This window comes from Vipera berus (assembly GCF_964194415.1).
Source record: "Vipera berus genome assembly, chromosome: 13".
Classification (NCBI taxonomy): domain Eukaryota; kingdom Metazoa; phylum Chordata; class Lepidosauria; order Squamata; family Viperidae; genus Vipera; species Vipera berus.
In genome coordinates, this window is record NC_138216.1 from 946,466 (window position 1) to 964,681 (window position 18,216).

Consider the following 18,216-nt stretch of genomic DNA (forward strand, 5'->3'; position numbering starts at 1 on the left):
ACATGTCCCCAGCCTGTGTTCTCTATCTGGAACCAGCCCCTTGTCATTTCTTCCCATATTGCTCCTGCTGAGTCAGACTACTGAGTCCTGAGGCAGCCAACTGCTGGATCAGGCCCCTCGGCCTCTGGCTCTTCCACATCCCAAGAAGCAATGCCACCAAGATGCTCTCGTCCTGTGAAGGTGGAACTTTGCATGTTCAACAAAGCAGAGGGTTTGGGCCGACTGCTTTGCAGACATCCGCAGGTGGGTTCAGAGAAGCCATCTCCAGGAAAGCGGCCTTTCCCGGGGAAGGCCCAGCTCAACTTTGACCGATCTGCTCTCCCCTAGATTTCCATGTTAACTCGCACTTCAGGGACGAGCCCCCAGAGAAGACAAGACCAGGAACCCCAACCATCGCAAAACGTGGAACCCTTCTTGGATGCGTGGGGCCTCCTTGCGTGGGAAATGCTTATTTTCTTATCTCTTCATTTTGCAGGAGGCCGTCCGGAAGGACTCGTTGGATAGCTCAGCTGTGGAGTCAAAGCAGTGCGTCCAGGCTGAGACGCGTGAAAACCCACCCCTGAAAAAGTTGTCCCACAGTATTTTGGGGGGCCCTCAGCCTCCCCTGGCCCCCACATCCCTCCCAGGCAGTCCTCCCCTTCCCCACCCCTCCCCTCCTCGCCCTTCAAGCATCCACACCCACAAGGACACCTTCAGCCAGCACAACATCTCAAACGGGAGGCCCACCCACAGTAGCCTCCTGGACACCTCCCTTTTCGAGTCCTCCGATCTGGCGGACGAAGAGGTCCGCCACATCAACAGCTCTGCACGGGATTGGAGGGTGCAGCTGGAGAGCCGGGACTGCTCCAACTCCCCTTTTGCCTCTCCGGCGCCATCCCCTGTCCCCTTCAGGAACTGCAGCACAACCAGCTTGACGATGGGGAAGGGCAAGGAGAAGGACCTGAAGAAGTTCTACAGCGTGGACACCCGGGGGTTCTTGGCCAAGCCGCTGTGGGCGGATGACCAACGACGACACTCCATCGAGATCTGCCCCTCAGTCGACCACGGGGATCGTGGCTTCGCAGACGCCTCCGAAAGGAGGAGGCTGCCTCTCCAGGTCCAGTCGGAGTCCGAGTACCTGCACGGCATCCGGAGGAAGAAGAAAATGAGCCCCCCCTGCATTTCTATTGACCCTCCCGTGGAGGAAGAAAGCAGCGCCACCGCAACACGCACCAAGGCCTCCGAGAACAGCCTGCTGAGGCGGAGAACGCCCTCTTGCGACTCCACGGCCTACAGGGACTCCTTGGAGCTGGCCGAGGGTCAGCCTGGAGAACCGGCCTGCAAGGCAGACCGCCGGGCACCCCCGGCCTGCCGAGGGGAGCACTTAACCATCCCGAGCTTCTCCTACGAACCGACGGACCCCGGTTCCCCAGGTGAGCCCTGCAAACGCCTCTCGGAGAGCAGCCAAGCTGTGGACCGCTCTGTGAATCCCCCCCCGGAGGGTCCAGAGCTGCAGCCAACAGACCCTTTGGAGACTCACGACGACCCCTCTGAGCCAAACCAAGAAGAGCTCGGGGGGGGCAGGAAGCATCCCCTCCCGCAGCACGGACAGGTTCCAGGGAGCCCAACCACCACAGAAGAGGTTGTGGACGAGCCGGTATAGCTTCCGAGGGGGGTGGTCTTTGGTGAACTCTAAGGGCTTTGCCACCACATGTGGCTTCGAAGAGGAGAACAGGTTGGAAATCCACCCTCCCCATGGCTGATGCTTGCCCCCCCCCGCAAACCCTTGGTTTCTCCTCGCTGTGTTGGTTTAGAAACGGAACCAAAGTCCCAGAGAAACTCCAAGCGTCCCAAGAGTTTCGGGGGTAACCGGAAGGAACCCGGTTTCCTTCCCGCCCAGCACAAGGAGAAGCTGTTCCAGTGTTCCTCTTCCTCCCCCTCACCCTCACCCAGTGTGGCCTCGGACCCCTCGAGGGGGGTTGAAGACCTTTCTTTTATCTTTTTTAAAGGCAACCCATGGCTGGGTCAGAAAAACCTCTTTTCTGGCTTTTGTTCTGAAAGGGCACCTTTTCTTATTGCACGAAAAGCGGTCGCGGGAAGTGCACGTGACCAGGCAGAAGCGAGTTGTATATTGTTCTGTATATCAGCAGTTACTATAAATAGAAAACCATGTATTTGAGATTTTTTTTAAAAAAAAGAAGAAATGAAGGAAACACACACCACAGGCAGACACACCTCGACACACACGCCCATAAATGCCCACAAGGAAGCCCTCCATCAAATGCAGTTTTGCAGAAAACCCGCCCATCAGGAGCCCAGAGACGTCAGAGGCACTGGGCACCCATAATTCAGCCAAGTCCCCTCGGAGCAAGGGCCTCCAACCTTGGCAATTTTAAGACCTATGGACTTCGACTCCCAGAATCGCCCAGGCATGGGGAATTCTGGGAGTTGAAGTCCACAGGTTTTAAAGTGGTCAGAGTTGGACGCCCCTGCCTTGGAGGGACCCTAACCCTGGCAATTCCAGCTGGATCAGGCTTCCCATAGGAGGGTGAATCGATTCATTTCATTTCATGTGTGCATTCACATCTGACCCTCAGTGCAGTGATGTCCTCGTGGATTCGATGTGGACGCTTCACCATATTCACGGTCGTCTTTCGGTTGGGCTCCCATCCCCTCATTTTTCCTTCACTGCCCACTTCATGCCTTGCCAACTTTCTTCTGGTCCTCCTTGCTCCAGAAAATGGGGGGGGGGGTGAATACCAAAACCACTACTGAATTGTAGCCAGTGCAATAACGAGTAAGTTATTAATTCTTCTTATGAGTAAAAGAATCTCTTTTTTTATGATGATTATGAATAATAATAATAATATTTTACATATACTCAAGCGATGTTGTATTTTCCCCCTTTCCCCCGCCCCCCTCTGTTTTCCTATGGAATTCAGGTGAAATGTTGCAATAATCCGAACTTTAAAAGTGCACAATGAAAAGTAAAGAAGGAGATTTCCAAAGTCAGCAGGAAAACAGGGAAAAAAACCAAATAAATAGTAAATTATTTAAAAGTTTCAATTTTGTTTGTGGCACGCAGGGGTCAATTAAATCCTAAAGAGCTCCAATCAGCAGGAGTTGGCTAGCTGTTTGTAGACCACCGAAGGATTCTGGAAGCTCCCCTGTTGAGTTCCAGCCCCAAAATTTACATTATGGGACAAGTAGAGAAAAATTCAAGTTTTTCACCCAGCTTGGAGGAAAAACAAATGTGGAAGGGCCCCCTGCTGGTACCACCAATAACTTGTTTCTAGACCTGATTTAAAATACTGGTGGTGGGGTTGGGGGTGGGTTTAAAGGGAGGCCTCTGGGTGGGACACCCACATGCAAGACCAATGGTGAAAATTGCAAGCCACCTTTGGGTAGGATGCGAGTGGGTTGGCCTGGCGTCCCATCGTATCCAATCAGAATGGCCCCTGACAGTATTTCAACACAAACGGTGGGATTCTATCCAGATTCTCCTCCACCCCCTAACCCACCCTCCCCCCAAGGCTGGTTATTGGATCCAGCATTGCAGCCTTGAATCAAGGTCACTTCTCCCCCCTGGAGTTTTGCAAAGTGGTGGGCAAGCCTCTCTGAAGCAGCCAGCCAGGTGCCCCCAGGTTCAAGCAAGGGGTGAAACCCAGCTCTTTTCTCCTGGGCCTTCCCAATCTGTTGCCAACAAGATTTCATTTTTAATGTGTGCCAGTGTGCCCACAGTAAAAAAAATGACAATAAAAGTTATCTTAGAAAAAAACAACCTTAGCTTCAAGGGCTATCGTGAAGGCTGGATAGGCTGATCCAGAGAAGCCGTTTGGGTTCTTGCATGACCAAAAGGCTTGTCTCTCTCTCTTCCCGAGAGGCAGGCAGGAGAGGCCTTGCCAGATGTCTGTTCTGTTTTCCACTGACATGCCGTTTCTCCCTGATTAATGTGGGAAATGACCTCCCAGAGTTGGTCTTCCCTTGCAGGCGTATCCTCAGGGGTCCGAGCCACATTGAGAGAGACACAAGGAGGACAAGGAAAACAAGCCTCAATCTAATCACTTCTGACCCCAACCCTTTTCCCAAGGATTAAAACCAATCATGTGGCTTGAATTTTTAAACAACACAACAGCTCAAAAAAGAATTTAAGTTCTCTCACTATAACTTGGTGTTTGTTTGGGCCAGTGGTATAAATAGAGTGGAAACAGGGGGTTATTTGACTGCAGCAAATAATCTATTTTCCATACTTATTGGATACCATTAGGTTCTCTGAAGGTTTGCAGGAAGGGAAGGGGAAGGAAGGAAGGAAGGAAGGAAGGAAGGGGGGAAGGGGGGAAGGAAGGGGGAAGAAAGTGCGAGAGAAAAACTTAAAGAATAGAAACCATTATGATCTACTATGTCTTGGCATAAAAGCTTTCTGAAGTCAGATTTAATGGAGAACGTCAACTGAATTATTTATCTCCAAGAGCTTGTACAAATATTGAGGAAAATTATTAGCCTTTATGTCACTTCCAACATCTTCCAACGATGAAAGATTTGATTTTTCACTGAATGAGGACTGCATCCACAATTGCTCAGGGCAGGAGAGAGTGTCTTTAAGCAAAGGAGGGATGCAGAGAGAGAATTTCAAGTCAATAAAATTAGACTTGTACAGTCTAAGCATTAAGCTTCCCATTATTTCAGGTAAAACAGATACCAATGTCTCATCATTATGATCCACGCAAAGATACAGCAGCTCTCTACAACTCAGACATCTCTGACAATAATCAGCAGCTCCAGAAAGGAAATAAAGAACATAAGAATCTAAGCCATGCCTTGGCCCATCTTGTCCACCACTTCATTCTTGCAGAGGTCAACCAACTGCCCAAGGAAGCCCACCAGTCTCTCAGCAGATGGCCTTTAGGGACATCCTCCAACCATCCAGAGCAAATTGATCCCCAAGACTTTCATGAATTAGTCCAACCTTTTTTTGATGCCAGCCAAGTTGGTGGTGGCACCACAGAGAACCACTAGTGCACTGGTCCCTTCTCCTAGTGGCCAACCAACTGCCCAAGAGAGCCCAACAGTCTCCCAGGAGGGGGCCTGATCAACCGGTTGACCAGGAAGCGGAGGTCATCCTTCTCTTGCCTTGTCAGGTAAAGGGTGGTAAACCCTGGCCCAGGAAGTCTAGATGTGGCCAAAGGGCCAAGTTGCTGACCCTCTCAACCGAGGCCCTGTTCTCAGGCTGAGCTTCAGAGTGTTCCTCCTAATTGGCAGGCACCCTGCTTGGAGAGGATTAATGGGGTGTCCCTGAGCAGAAGCACCCGACTGTCAAACCATTTTCTTTGATGCTAGAGTGAGTCATTTATTAACGCAGAAGGACAGGTACTCAAAGCTTTTTTCAGAACCAGCTGAGCCGAAGAGACAGAAATGCAGACGCCAACAAAGGCATCTTGTTGTCTTCTCTCCCTCCCCCCTTGAAAGAATTAGGATTTATATACTTGCCGTCTTCCAGAGAAGGCTTTGATTTATGCTCCTTGTACAAGACAACATTGTGCACAGAGAAAAGAGAAATAGGAGGAACTCATGTTGTCAGCCTTGGCAAAAAAACACTGTGTCATCATAAATGCAAAGGGGGTGTAGGAGGGATCTGAAATTTGATTGCCAATTACAACCAGGGACATCTAAATGCCCAAGAAGGGTTTGTTTGTGGTTCCCCAGCAAAGCTAACTCCAGTTTGCCAGCAAAACGTCACTGCTGCACAAAAGCAACCAGAGGGGCCCCGGAATGCCAGGAATCACTCCGTCTCAGATGCCCTCGTCCTTCAAAGGGTGAAGCCGAGGGTCTGTTTCGATGAACTGGGCTGCCATCCAAGAGACAAAAAGTCCTGTTTGGATCTTGGGCTGAACAGCAAGACGAATCGGTGAGAAGCCCTTGGCTGGGGCTTTAAAGAGGGAGCTGAAGATCTAACTCTTAGGTCTGTTGGGTGAAGCAGTAATGGATTTCAAGGTTTTGCGGTCCTCAGCAATGCTGCAACACACACATCACTGCTCTTCTAAACCTTGACCAATAATCCCAGGGTCCTCAACCACTGCAAGGTATAACTGAGCGGGATGAAACTCCTGTGGAAGATACTTCCATTCCCAGAACGGAAGTTGGGAAGAGACAGGCTCTAGGAAATCAGACAGGAGTAGAAGATCACCTAAGTAAAATGGACCCAAAACAAAAGCGAGGGCAAAAATCTGAATCTGGTGTGACCATTTGTGACCAACGGGCACGGGAGCAACTGAAGGTGGGGGTGGGGGTTTCACTTGCTGCCACCCAGGTATCTCGGATGCTGTTGCCCCAAAGCCAGATAGGCTTGATGCCTGCAAGTTTCTGCCTCCTATCCCAATTGCCAAAAGCTGCTTTAATGCAACCCCTTCATCTTTCTGAAGCCTTATCCGTGAAATGGCTTTCATGGCTGGAACCAGAATTTGGGAGAAACGAGCGAAGAGGCCAGACGGTTTCTCGGTGGGCAGACGTGACCGTAGCTTCAGCCCCGCCTGGCTGCACCACACCAAAAAAGCTGGCATGGTAAGAGTCTAGGAGCTTTGCAAATTGGGCTCAGCAGAAGTCACACACACACACACACACACACACACTAAATGCACCTGGCAAGAAAACAGTCGAGTTCTTGCTGGCAGCTTCAAAAGATGATGTACTGGCATTTTAATGAAGTGACGGTCAAAAGGGCTTTTTTTTTCCAATGCCTGAAACAAGGAACTCTCTTGGTTCACTGTCTCCCAGGCTGCCAATTAAGGATGAGACACAGAGCAGGGCCTGGGAACTCACGGGAGACCATCAAGAATCCCAGAATAGTTCATCCAGGAGGCCATCAAGAAACAGGCTGGTTTCTCCCCAGCAACTTTACAAGTTGCTCTTCAGAAAGCGGAAAAGACCAAGGAGTTGGTGCCTAGCAGAAAATCAGAGCCAGAGACGCAGCAATTAGAAGTTCTGCCAGCTGCTGCTGCTTCTCCCCATCAAGCAAGGAGACCAAGAGGACTCAGGATTTGGGGTCCATCTCTGCTCAGGAGACCCAAGCCAGAACCCTCCAACGGGAGCAAGCTGGAGACGGCAGGTCAGCACTGGGCGCCAAAGGGGATGTTTCTTATCCTGCCACATCTCAGAATGATTCCTTCATTGCTTGAGACTGGCTTTCCAACAGACAAACATAAACAAAGCAGGGACAAAATCACAAAGCACAGTTTACACATGTACCAAAACAAAAAAATAAAGCCATAGTAACAAAGTCAGAGATCTAAATAACCCTCAGTTTTGGAGTTGAGCAACACACACATAAACACAGTCAGTAGATCTTCCTCCCCCCCCCCCCACACACACATACACATACTTCCTGCCCTGAAAAATAGGCTACAGGACAGCTCCCGCTGCCCGCACCCAAAGGCTGCCTGGCTGTTTTCTTATGTATTACTTGTTTAGCAGATTTATATTGCTGCCCATCTCACATACTAGATTGGAAGTTGTTATCCAGTGCATTAAGAAAGTAACAAACTGGGAAACCACTTGAGAGATGGTGATGATGAAGAAGGATTAAACTTGTCCCCCACCCGGCTCTCAACGACTCTGGGCAGCTCATAGCAATCAAAGAAATTGCAATCATGTCATAATTGAATTAGATAACTAAACAGGGACATCTAGTGGTGGCAGAAACCCAGTTTAGTAGCTTAGAGAAGCCTCCTGCAATAAAAATAGGAAAAACGCTAACAAAACTTGGAGCTTTTAAGCTCAGCCCTTTTTGTGATTATTTCATCTCTTCATTCAACATTCGGTTTCAAACAGCCAGTTAAGAATCACAGAAATACACAAAAGTCTCAATAGATGTGGGGTTTTTTGCAGTGCTGTAGTGTCAAGTTTAGTAAATTCAACACCTCCAAACATTGAGTGAATCTCTTTTGTATGGTGCCCAAAACTCCCGATTACTACTGGTGTTATGAGTTGCCGTTTTCTGCCAAAGCCTTTTAACTTTAATGTGCAAAAATTTGTTTAAGAGGAGGTGTTTCTACAACAGACGTGCTACGTTGCTACCTTTCTCAAAATACTAGCCGCTGCGAATAAAAATGCAGTTGCTAGAACGATGCTTTAAGCCAGCGGGTCTCCAACCTTGGCAACTTTTAAGACTTGTGGACTTCGACTCCCAGAATTCCCCACCCAGCTTACAAGTTGAAGTCCACAAGTCTTACAGTGGCCAAGGTTGAGCCCCCTGCTTGAAGAGGCAGCTGTGGTTCAAACTCCTTGGCGGACCCCTGGAGAGGGGAGTCTCATCATCGGGAGGGGGGGAGGCTTACTTCCAAAGTGCCCGGAAAAATGGATGGGGGGCTAAATCCGGACCGCCCCGGAGGTCGCTAGGTAAGGTTGTCGGAAAGGCTCTCGCGCGTGCACAAGCTCGTGAACGGGCGTAGATCTCCTAGCGAAAAAGTCGAGCCCTTTCGCGCGAGGGCGGAAATTGTCTCCAGAGGCTCGCCGTCCGCCGTTGCCAGGGAGGTGGAAGACGCGCCCTTAGCGACGGGCCTCCTCCTGCCGCTCCGCGAGGCCCGATGGCGGCCGCCTCCGCAAGCCCCACCGTCTTCCTCCTCATGGTCAGCGGGCAGATCGAGAGCGCGCAGGTGGGCCAGCGGACCGGCTTCGTCGACCGGGTCCCCGAATGGCGAGGCGAGCCGGCGTGCTTCTTTGTCCCCCCCCCCTTCCGGAGGGCGACTTGGTATCTCCCGCCCGGGCGCCGCCTTTGCAGTAGCGCATTCCAAGTCCCATGGGGGGGGGTGGATTCTCCATTCTGTGTCCTGCAAAAACAGGATACCTCTCTCCGTCTCGGATCCCCCCTTTTGCATCCAGAGGCGGGTTCGGACGGGCGCCCAGCGGTGCAGCTTTTAGGCACGAACCCAGCGGGTGTAGCTTTGAAGCGCAAATAGCGCGGATGCAGTTTGCAGCTGAAAGAAAGGGCAAGAGGCTTAGGATAGGCGCAGCAGCAGCAGCGCTGCTCGTGCGCATCTTCTCCTGCCTCCCGAGCTGAGACCTGGCACCGGAGCTCCCCCAAACTGCCCTGGGGAGGGGGGGCGGTTATCTAAGGGTTCTGCAGCGGGCGCCCAGTTGGGGAAGGTGCCCGTTCCCCGCTCCTGAGGTCTGGACAGCTCCGCTGGGATTGCTGCAGAGAGACCCCTCCGTTCCCCCCCCCCCGGCTTTCAGCCCCCTCAAGGAAACAAGCCGGTTGGAGGGAGGGAGACCCACCTGGGAAGAGGAGTTTTGTCTTATTTCAGCTGCTGGGAACAAAATCTGGCACCTTCCAGGGGCGGTTTAGTACTGTCTGTCCAGGAGGTTAGATCTCCAGCCAAATTTAATGCCTTTCTTTCCCTTCGCAGTTCCCAGAATTTGACGACCTCTACTGCAAGTACTGCTTTGTGTACGGCCCCGACTGGGCTCCGACTTCGGTGGGTCAACGATGCAGGAAAGGGATTCCGCTTGAAAGGGCTACCCCCAGAGAGCGCAGCCTGAAGCCCCCTCCCTGCAAATAAGAAATGCAGAGGGGGTAAAAGGGGGGGGAGGAGTCCCGCTTGTGACTCTTGGCTGCGGGAGGATCAGCTAAACTGAGGGTTCCAGCTTCCGGGTCCCACGACCCTTTTGACTCTAGGCAGGGGAGGGGGGATGGGCCCACCTGGCCACCTCATAGAACATAGAATGAAGGCAGCTTGGAAGTCTAGTCCAGTCCTCTGCTCGAGCTCTCCGTCTGTGCCAGCTCTGGGTGCCACCAAAGATGGTTCCAGCTTGTCTCCTTGGCTTTCCCATAGGGCCTGGAAGAAGGCATCTCTCAGATCACGTCCAAGAGCCGGAATGTCCATCAAAACCTGGTCTGGAACTTCCCCATTGATGTCACCTTCAAAAGCACCAACCCCTTTGGCTGTAGGTGGGAAGGACCTGGGCAGGGCATAGCAGGCTTCTTGTCACCTCTGACCCAGGGGCCTGTTTTGAACCATGTTTGGGCTTGTGACAAGTTGCGTCAATAAATGACATTAAGTACAAGGAGAACTGACCGATTCCAACCAGGTTTAGGCTTTGTCCTTTCAGGCCAGCAAGAATTGGACACTGCGTGAGAATTGCCTTAAATTTCAGTAGAACTCCAGAGAGGCAGAAACTTTTTTTGGGGGGGGGAGTAGCGAGTGCTTGCAAGAAGCTCTGTTATTTGAGAGAAATTCTAGCTCCAGAATTACTAAAAAGGTTACATCAATCCATCTCCATAAAATTTTGCTAAGAAATAGTTGGGGTGGGGTGGATGTGCCATATCTGGGCCATGGTTTATTCCAGCAGCATTGGTTAGTCATTGCAGGTCACAGACTGACTTTGCAGGGGTCGCCCCACGTTGTGCCCCATCACTGATCCTTGGGTGAAGGAACACTGAACTGTGGGGCAGGCCAGAGCATCTGATGTTTGTTGCCCTTTCTGTTCTTGCAGGGCCACAGATCGTCATCAGTGTATATGGTCCAGATCTTTTTGGGAATGACGTGATTCGTGGATACGGGGCTGTTCATGTCCCTTTTACACCAGGCAGGTGAGTTCACCACAACCCGGATCGACCTCTCTTACTTGTTCCAACTCTCCGTGTGATTTTGATGCATGAAAGTAGCCTTGTCCTTCTTTAGACTGTAATTTAGTCAAGAGTATTTGATTCTTTGGGGCACCAAGGACTCGGGGAAGCAACCATAAAGGTTTTGTCACCTTGTTAGTGATTTGTTTTCCTGTCTGGGATAGAGGGCAGGGGGGGGGGGGTTGGTGTGGGAAGGAGGACCAGACTCAGGATGGGGTTCGGCATTTCCGTTGATCAATTCTTCCGCTAGTTTTTGATTGCCTAAATTCTGTTTTCAGGCACCAGAGGATCCTCCCAATGTTCGTTCCAGAATCGACCTCCAGACTGCAGAAGTTAACAAGGTGGCTGCAATCCTTTCTCCATTTTTTTATTTTTATTTTTTTGAGGAATTGCTCGGTTTTGAAAATGAGATATTTTTGCCTGCTGAAATAGCAACAATCGGTTGGTTGGTGGGCTTCTTCATCATTCACTCCTTTTGTTCGGTCCCTTGCACTTTTTCAGGGAAAATCGCCAGTAAAACAGGATTCATGAATATTCACTTTGGTGGAAAATGTGTTGATTTACATATATTCTGGGAAGAAGAAATTCCGGGATGGAGGGAGCTGGGAGTTGAATAGGCATTTGGCGGCATGAAGTCTTCAGGACTTTGGCTGAATAAACCCCAGGTTGGTGATTTGACTCTCAGCCTTCCCTTTTGTTTTTCTCCCAGCTGGCTGACAGGCAGATATCCCGAATTCACTGACCCCAAGGTGGTAGCCCAGGGCGAAGGCCGTGAAGGTGGGTGCTTGGAGTGCTCTGTGCTTATGACTGGCATGTTCGGGAGGGCAAAGATGCCTTTGTGTCCAGAGAGAAGAATGTATGCCCAAACTGCCAAGTCAGAGCATGCTTATGGTTGAGGCTGTTCCTACTTGTCGGGGGAAGCCAGCTGCCAAAAGTTTAGGATGGGCAAAAAGCAATGAAGGTCTTGAGGAAGATGGCCCGAGTTCAGCTGCAGAATTCCCAGCGTTAGGGAGAATGCCATGCTTTTGTGCTCCATGCCAGCTTATGGGGCTGCCCCGTTAGCCACAGAACCCCAAACAAGAGGGGTCTTGGGTCTGACCCCCTTTGCTAGTAATGTGTTGCTTTGTAAGAGCCCTGCTAAGTCTCCACTTGCTCCTTTGCAGTGACCAGAGTCCGCTCACAAGGCTTTGTCACTGTTTCCTTCAATGTGGTGACCAAGGACATGAAGAAGCTGGGCTATGACGTCAGCTCGCCAGCCCTCGCCAGCTCCTCACTAACCTCGGTGACAGAGGCGATGCGTAAATTCTAAACTTGCAATTTGGGATTGATGCTGTCCTACAAGACGCAATTCAGAGCTGACCAAGGTTATCAGTTAAAAGTGTTTGTGTGCCAACCAAGGAGAATCCAGACCAGACCAAACCAGTGCAGATGTGCAGAAATCACAGTGCCTGAGGGGTTTGCAAAGAGGGTGTGTCGGGTGGCCAGCTGTGGCTACGATAAGACATCTGCAGACAAGCAGTGTGCCATTGCTCTGCTTTTAGGGGCATTTCCTTTGCAGGCCAGAAGCATCCCTGAGTTTTGATTTTTGCCACAAGTTAAATAGAAACTGTTTCTGCGTGTGAGCACACACATTTCCACACAACCACATCCAGGCACAATTAGTGTTATCTGGAGAGGTTGGGTGGAAAATTAGACTTTATAATGATAGTGTCCCATTTTAGCACATTGTCATAGTTTGCATTGATAGCACGTGTGTCTGTAGGCGTATAAGAAGGAAGAAATGAGTTTAAAGGTATGCAAATTATTTCTAATTTCAGTATAGCAAGTAGGGTTTAAAACAAACACTGGTTTCATTTTTTTTCAAGTTACAGATTTTATAACAATCTTCACCATGGATTTGATGTTCAGTTTAAAATACAACTCTGTTTAGGAATTTGTACTGTTTTCCAAATAAATTACTTCCTTTACTGACAAAACAGACTTCTGTATGCACTTTAAAAAGACAAAAAGAAAGGGTTCATGCAGGTGGTTTTTTAAAAAATGACAAGGTGATTCGGTGGATAAAAGCCGACCCCCCCCCCTCGAGGTCGGCCACACAACAGCCTTCTTAAAGGCAGAATTCATTCAGCAGAGGGAGCCACAGCCTGGAGTAACCCACACGCTCCAGCCTGACTCTGCAACTCTCTCCCTTAATCTTCCCCAACTTGGCCCTCCCAGTGAGGGCTGTGAATGGCTGCTCAGCATGTCCCAAAGGCCACCAGGTGAGCGGTGCATCCTTTGGTTCCGAGGAGGAACCCTTTGCTTGGAACAAGGCTGTGAGGATGCCCACGCAGCACATCTCCCCTCCCTCCCTATAGGCCAGAGGTCGTCTGCTTGGGCAGAAGCCCTTGTCCTTTGCTTTCTGGCTTGGCTGGCCCAACTACAACACCTTCCCTTCACTGTCAGCTAAGGGTGAGTGCTCCATGGGGAAGTTTCTCAAGTGAACTGCACCTCGACCTATTTTTGGCAAAACCCCTGGGAACAACAAAGGTTTAGCAGGCTAACCACTGCAGCAACTGAAACAGATGGGAGTGTTAAATTTATTGCTGTGATAATTCCAAAGAGGAATATAGAAAATATACAATATACGTGGCCCATCTTACACTGCAAAACAAGCTCTTGTGGAAGTGGGGCGGGGGGGAAGATTGGTTTTGGAAGTTGATCTGCTATGAAGAAGAGCCAGTCCGGAAGCAGAATGAGGGCACATAAACGGAACCAGCGCTGGCCATTTTAAAGATCTTCTCACTGATATCCCAGGCTGCCTCAATTCTTCTCCTGTCCACAAAAGCCAACCTACCAGATCATTTTCCAAGTCGTCATAGAAGCAGAGGATCCCTGGTTTGTGGCCACCAAGTGCCAAAGGCTCTCCCAGAAGGGAAGTGCTGGGCGCCAAGAGCTTCCCTCCATTAACCTATTTTCCTCGTCTGCACGGAACTCCCTGTTCTCATCATGTTTATAGAGCTGATCTTTTCAGGAAATGCCAGCTCCTCTCTGGTCTGCAGCCTAAGAGGATCACAAACAGAGGGATCGCTGAAGATTTTAACAGTGAAGTGGACACAGATTATTTTGTGCTCTCTGCTAATCTCCAAGCAACTATATTCTGCCTACCAAAGAATTACGAAAATCTGCTTTTCCCCCCTGAAAACAAACCTCACAAGCCAACAGTCTTGAGTTTTATGCCACAGCTTTTTTGAGATATATGGAGGGTTTGCGATAGTGGCGAATACCTGTAGCTCAGGTGTAGGATGAGGGTGGAGGTTCGTTCTCCGAGCTTGTGGGCTGGTTTCCAAAACGTTTCATTACCAGGCAAGGTAAGATCTTCAGCGGAATCTAGGGAGTGTCAGTGTTGGTGTTTTGCTTATACAACCCATCACAAGACCCTCACCTGACCCGTCACAAGACCCTCACCTGATGTGACCCTCAACTGACGTGACCCTCCCTTCACAAGACCTACTGACCACACAGAGCCCTTAAAAGCAGAACAACACCAGCACCAACAGTCCCTAAATTCCGCTGAAGATGTTACCTAGCCTGGTAATGAAACGTTCAGAAACCAACCCACAAGCTCGAAGAACGAATCTCCGCCCTCATACATATATAGATTGACAGGATAGGATTAGAACAAATCCAAGTAGCGATGGCAGTTTTGGAACATCTCAAGAACTTCTGATTACTGCAGAAAATCCAGTAAGTGACAATGGAAAAACAAGCTTGCAAAATGCCAGGGAGGGGCCCAGAGAAGAAGAGTCATGGTTCTGGCTGAATGAAGAGTTCAGGAATGCCAGAACATCCTCCACACACCCACAACTTCAGGTCTCATGAATTAGGCCTTCAAACATGCCGTTCTTCTGGCAAGGGAGCAAGAACAGAAGGGTTTGAAGCATCTCGGATGGGGGGGGCAACCCGACAAGCTTGTGCGTGAGCCACAGCAGGATTCCTATCTGAATCAGCAGAGAAACCAAGGATGCAAAGGAATTGGAGAGATCCAGTTCAAATGCCACCAGGGTTTCTCCTAGACATGAGATGAAATGGAGACTAAAGCATGGCCGCTTCCAAATTCAGGTGGTTCAACAATTCATGAGCCCCAACTGAGGTGGTCTTTCCCATGACTTGCTACTTGATATTGTCTAAGAGGCAGCAAATCTTCCGCCAGGTCTCCTGAGGACTAACCAACATGTCGCCACCCCACAAAATGATGGTAAGATCTGGGCCAGATAGGTCACCAACAGATTAAAGAACAGAATTGGAACACTGAGGGTGATGTTTGAGCTTCCCAGAGTAAAGAAAATTGCTTTGCTGAACACCAGAGTGTTAATCTAATTTCTCCCTCATTGGCTGCAGATGAAATGGGTAGGTTTCCCCCTGGACATGTTAAGAGCAGGCTGCCTGCCTGATCAAAGGCTTAATTTGGTGTCCGAGCGGATGAAGAGTTAAACCGGAGGCAGAATTATCACAAAATTGGAAGAACTATTACAAAAGTGCATAAAACACATTTTGAAAACAAGCTGTGTGCAAATCTAGAAGGACAAGTGATAAAATGTTCTGCTGGGAAAACAGGAAGAGCCAGAACTCGAGAAGGTGGGGGAAGAGAGTGCATATTTGCTGCTATGTCAGGTTTAGGAACAAACAGATGGCTTGATCAACAATTGGGTTGATTTTTTTACAAAACAAGTTACTGGGGGGGGGGGGAGGAGAGCAGGCAGACCCGTTCTTCAAAGGACCAGAACAACCGCATTCATGGGACTGCAGAATGCCTGCATCTCCCTGGTCATCCCCCCCCTTTCTGTCCTCCTATTGGGGGCTTTGTCAGTAAGCAGCCTCTGGTTGGTTTTGGTTGACCTCAAAAAACAAAAAGTCTAAGCAGGGCTGGAGCTGATTGGTGCTGGGTTCTCTTCTGCCATCCGGTGAAACAGGGTGCAGCTCTTACAAACTTTGGTTGGGACATCCCAGCCCATTAAGTGCTCAGAACAAGGTAGGAGAGAGGCTTCATCCAGGAATCAAGATGCTGAACAAAACCAGAGTCCTCCCATCCGGATGACCGGCTTCCATCCAGAAGGCCAGGGACAGGGAGAAGCCTGCCCAGGTAATCATGCCTACCCCAGGGCAAACACCGTTTAAGAAGTGTTTCCCCACAGATCCTGCCACAGAAACCAAGACAAGCTAGATATTCCTCCACAGCTTAAGCCACACTCAATACAAAATGTGCATTACAAAACAGTTGGAGACAAAAGAAATAGGATGGGTGTGGTCGCTTTCCTTGAACTAGGGAGCTTTTTTCTTTAATCGGGTTCGTAGAATTTTATCTTGTTAGTCCCTTTTCTCTATTCACATGTGCCTGGCCAGCTGTCTCCTGTCTCTAATACTCAAGGGATTGCCCATGTTATGCCGGCCATCTTTTCTCTTTCTGGGAAAATCAGAGCAAGAAGACAGACTGGCGGAATAATAATTGAGCAAATAAAGGGAAAAAAATGCTTAATTTAACCAGAAAGCCTCTTTAGGAAGCATTCTGAAGTTTAGGCCACTTCAAGGAAGGTGGGATAGGAAGAGAAGGGACAGTTAATAATGTTGTTAGTCTACGTTAATTGGAAGGAAAGCAATGCCAGGAAGGTGACATGTTTAACTTAAGCTCTTTTAAAACCTTTGGCGACTTAAGAAAAAAAGATCACCCGTCAACAACTTTCCCGCTGACTGCAGACAAAACACTTATTTAGCATACTGTACCTGGATTAGCTCCATAGCACAAGCTATTTTTTCTACTTGGACAAAATAAACCAGGAAGCCCTTTTTGAAGCAGGGATTCTGCGGGGACTGCAAAGACTATGCTGGCCTCACAGTGCGAGGCCAGAAGCTGAAAGAGGACCTGGGGGTGTTCATGGCTACCCAGAGTGAAATGACCTGTTGCGAGGATTCAAACAGAACAACTCTGCAGCAAGGTAAAGGAAAGGAGTTGCAGTTGCTTGTCTACTGCCCAATGTCTGTCTGTCTGTCTGTCTGTCACACGTTGGTGTCAGGTGTCTTCCTTCAAAGTCACCAGCAAAAGGCCCCTCTCGCCACTTTCAAGCCACACAGCTTTTGAGTAAGTTTTCCCTGACACACACACACACACACACACAGTCAGCTCGCCCCAAAAGAGGCTTCCTGGCACGGATGTTTCTTCTTCTAAATTATTGTCCTGCTGCACAAAGTGAGGGTTCAGCATCAAGACACCGCGTCTCGCTGTTGTGAACACCTGTGTGTAAGCATGCAGACATGTTCATGCGTGCTTTCTTGCAGTTGCCGTTTGAAAAGAAAGTAAAGAATTTTCAAGCAGTTATTACACCTGAGTATGGCTTAGTGGGGGGGGAAAAAGGAGCCCAAAGCATCAAAAGTTTTACTTTTCAGAGAAGGTCGTAAACAGAGCCACGTAACACCATGGAGCGCGTTCTTTAGTTAGAAGAGTTTAGTTAATTAAAAGTAACATTCATACAGCAATGTTTTGTTTTTAAGTTTCTGAAAGTATTACAAGAGAGAAGTCATTTATTTTCCATGATCTTCAACCTCTCAAAGGCTTCCAGGAGTTGTTATTGTTGGGTTTTTTTACACAAAGTGGAGAGATGTATTCATAAAACTGGAAAACTGAAAGGCAACTGTAGTGTTTTCCTCTTTAAATGTCACCTTAAGCCATACTCCTCTCAAAATTTATGTTACAGGAGCTTTTCCACTTTTTTTCAATACAAATGTCTTTGTTCAAAAGCAGAAGGTTTGTCGATATTCCCTTTAAAATTCTCTTTATGAAAACCAAGAGCTAAAATATTTATATATAAATAAGAAACATTAAATCAAAAAAAGAAAAGAATTGGAAAAGAAAGACAGTATCTTAATTTTTCCACTAAACCTGATAAGTCTATCAAAACTATTGACTGTTAAATAAGAACATTATAAAAATTAGCAAGAGTGAAAACAGAACGCTGACCTGGCGAACTCAAATCCAAAACGGGCCCTATCCTTAAAAGTGCAAAAGTAGACAAGGATTACTGCATAATAACGAAAGGTCACCCCAAATCAGTTCCCGAGTCGCCCTATTACCTCGGTATCCCCCACCAGATGCTTTTTTAAACCTTGCATTGCAAGTCAAATTAAAAGAGCACGGGTAATTAATCTCCAAATGAAGTCACCATCGGGAAGCACAGCGCCAAAACCGGCCCCGGACACAAGTGCAGCATGCCAGCCATTCAGACGGAGGTCGCGGACAGTCCGTTTAAGTGTAGGAATTCAACACTGCGTACGAAACAGCACACTTGCGGGGTTTCACAAAAACTTGCAGGACTTCACAGAGCTTGCTTCGGGTCTCCTCCTTTGGACGAGCTGGCCCAACCGTCCCCCCCCCCGATTCTCAGAAGGGGGGGAAAGGGGAGTTTAGCTGGACAACATTTTAGTGTGCAAGGATATACAGAAAACAAAGGGCTGGGCTGGCCAGGTACCTCTTTTGCCAAGACCGATATAAGGACTATGGGTGAACCAACAGTCTAGAAGAGAATATGGTTTATGTGCAAACATGTTCACTAGCACTCTTGAGTCTCAAATGTGTTTTTACAAGCATG

At 48.9% G+C, this 18,216-nt stretch overlaps 2 protein-coding genes across 4 annotated transcripts in view; both read left to right on the forward strand.

Annotated features, from left to right (window-relative positions):
* Positions 1 to 1,642, forward strand: part of CACNA1H (calcium voltage-gated channel subunit alpha1 H) — a gene marked incomplete at its 3' end in the record, with an annotated part of 126,926 nt that extends 125,284 nt beyond the window's left edge. Inside the window, 1 exon segment of the mRNA XM_081338452.1 lies at positions 476 to 1,642. Coding sequence (XP_081194578.1) covers positions 476 to 1,642 — 1,167 coding nt within the window.
* Positions 1,643 to 8,455: 6,813 nt separating this feature from the next.
* Positions 8,456 to 15,151, forward strand: B9D1 (B9 domain containing 1). Of its 3 annotated transcripts, none has more exons than XM_081337889.1 (7): positions 8,456 to 8,627; positions 9,378 to 9,446; positions 9,804 to 9,915; positions 10,465 to 10,561; positions 10,876 to 10,938; positions 11,307 to 11,374; positions 11,761 to 15,151. In XM_081337889.1, exons 1-7 carry the CDS (start codon positions 8,559 to 8,561, stop codon positions 11,904 to 11,906), a joined length of 624 nt encoding a protein of 207 aa, XP_081194015.1. In that variant the 5' UTR covers positions 8,456 to 8,558; the 3' UTR covers positions 11,907 to 15,151. The 3 variants fall into 3 exon arrangements, 2 of the variants coding, with proteins under 2 accessions (XP_081194015.1, XP_081194016.1); XM_081337890.1 differs by having other exon boundaries at positions 8,587 to 8,673; positions 9,804 to 9,919; XR_014027761.1 differs by lacking the exon at positions 11,307 to 11,374 and having other exon boundaries at positions 10,876 to 11,262; positions 11,761 to 11,813.
* Positions 15,152 to 18,216: the final 3,065 nt, after the last annotated feature.

Excerpts from the sequence above, each read along its gene's own strand:
- B9D1 (XM_081337889.1), top strand. The coding sequence starts at position 8,559 with ATGGCGGCCGCCTCCGCAAGCCCCACCGTCTTCCTCCTCATGGTCAGC. Across the intron at positions 9,916-10,464 it reads AAGCACCAACCCCTTTGGCT|GGCCACAGATCGTCATCAGT; the intron begins GTAGGTGGGAAG and ends CTGTTCTTGCAG. Across the intron at positions 10,939-11,306 it reads AGACTGCAGAAGTTAACAAG|CTGGCTGACAGGCAGATATC; the intron begins GTGGCTGCAATC and ends TTTTTCTCCCAG.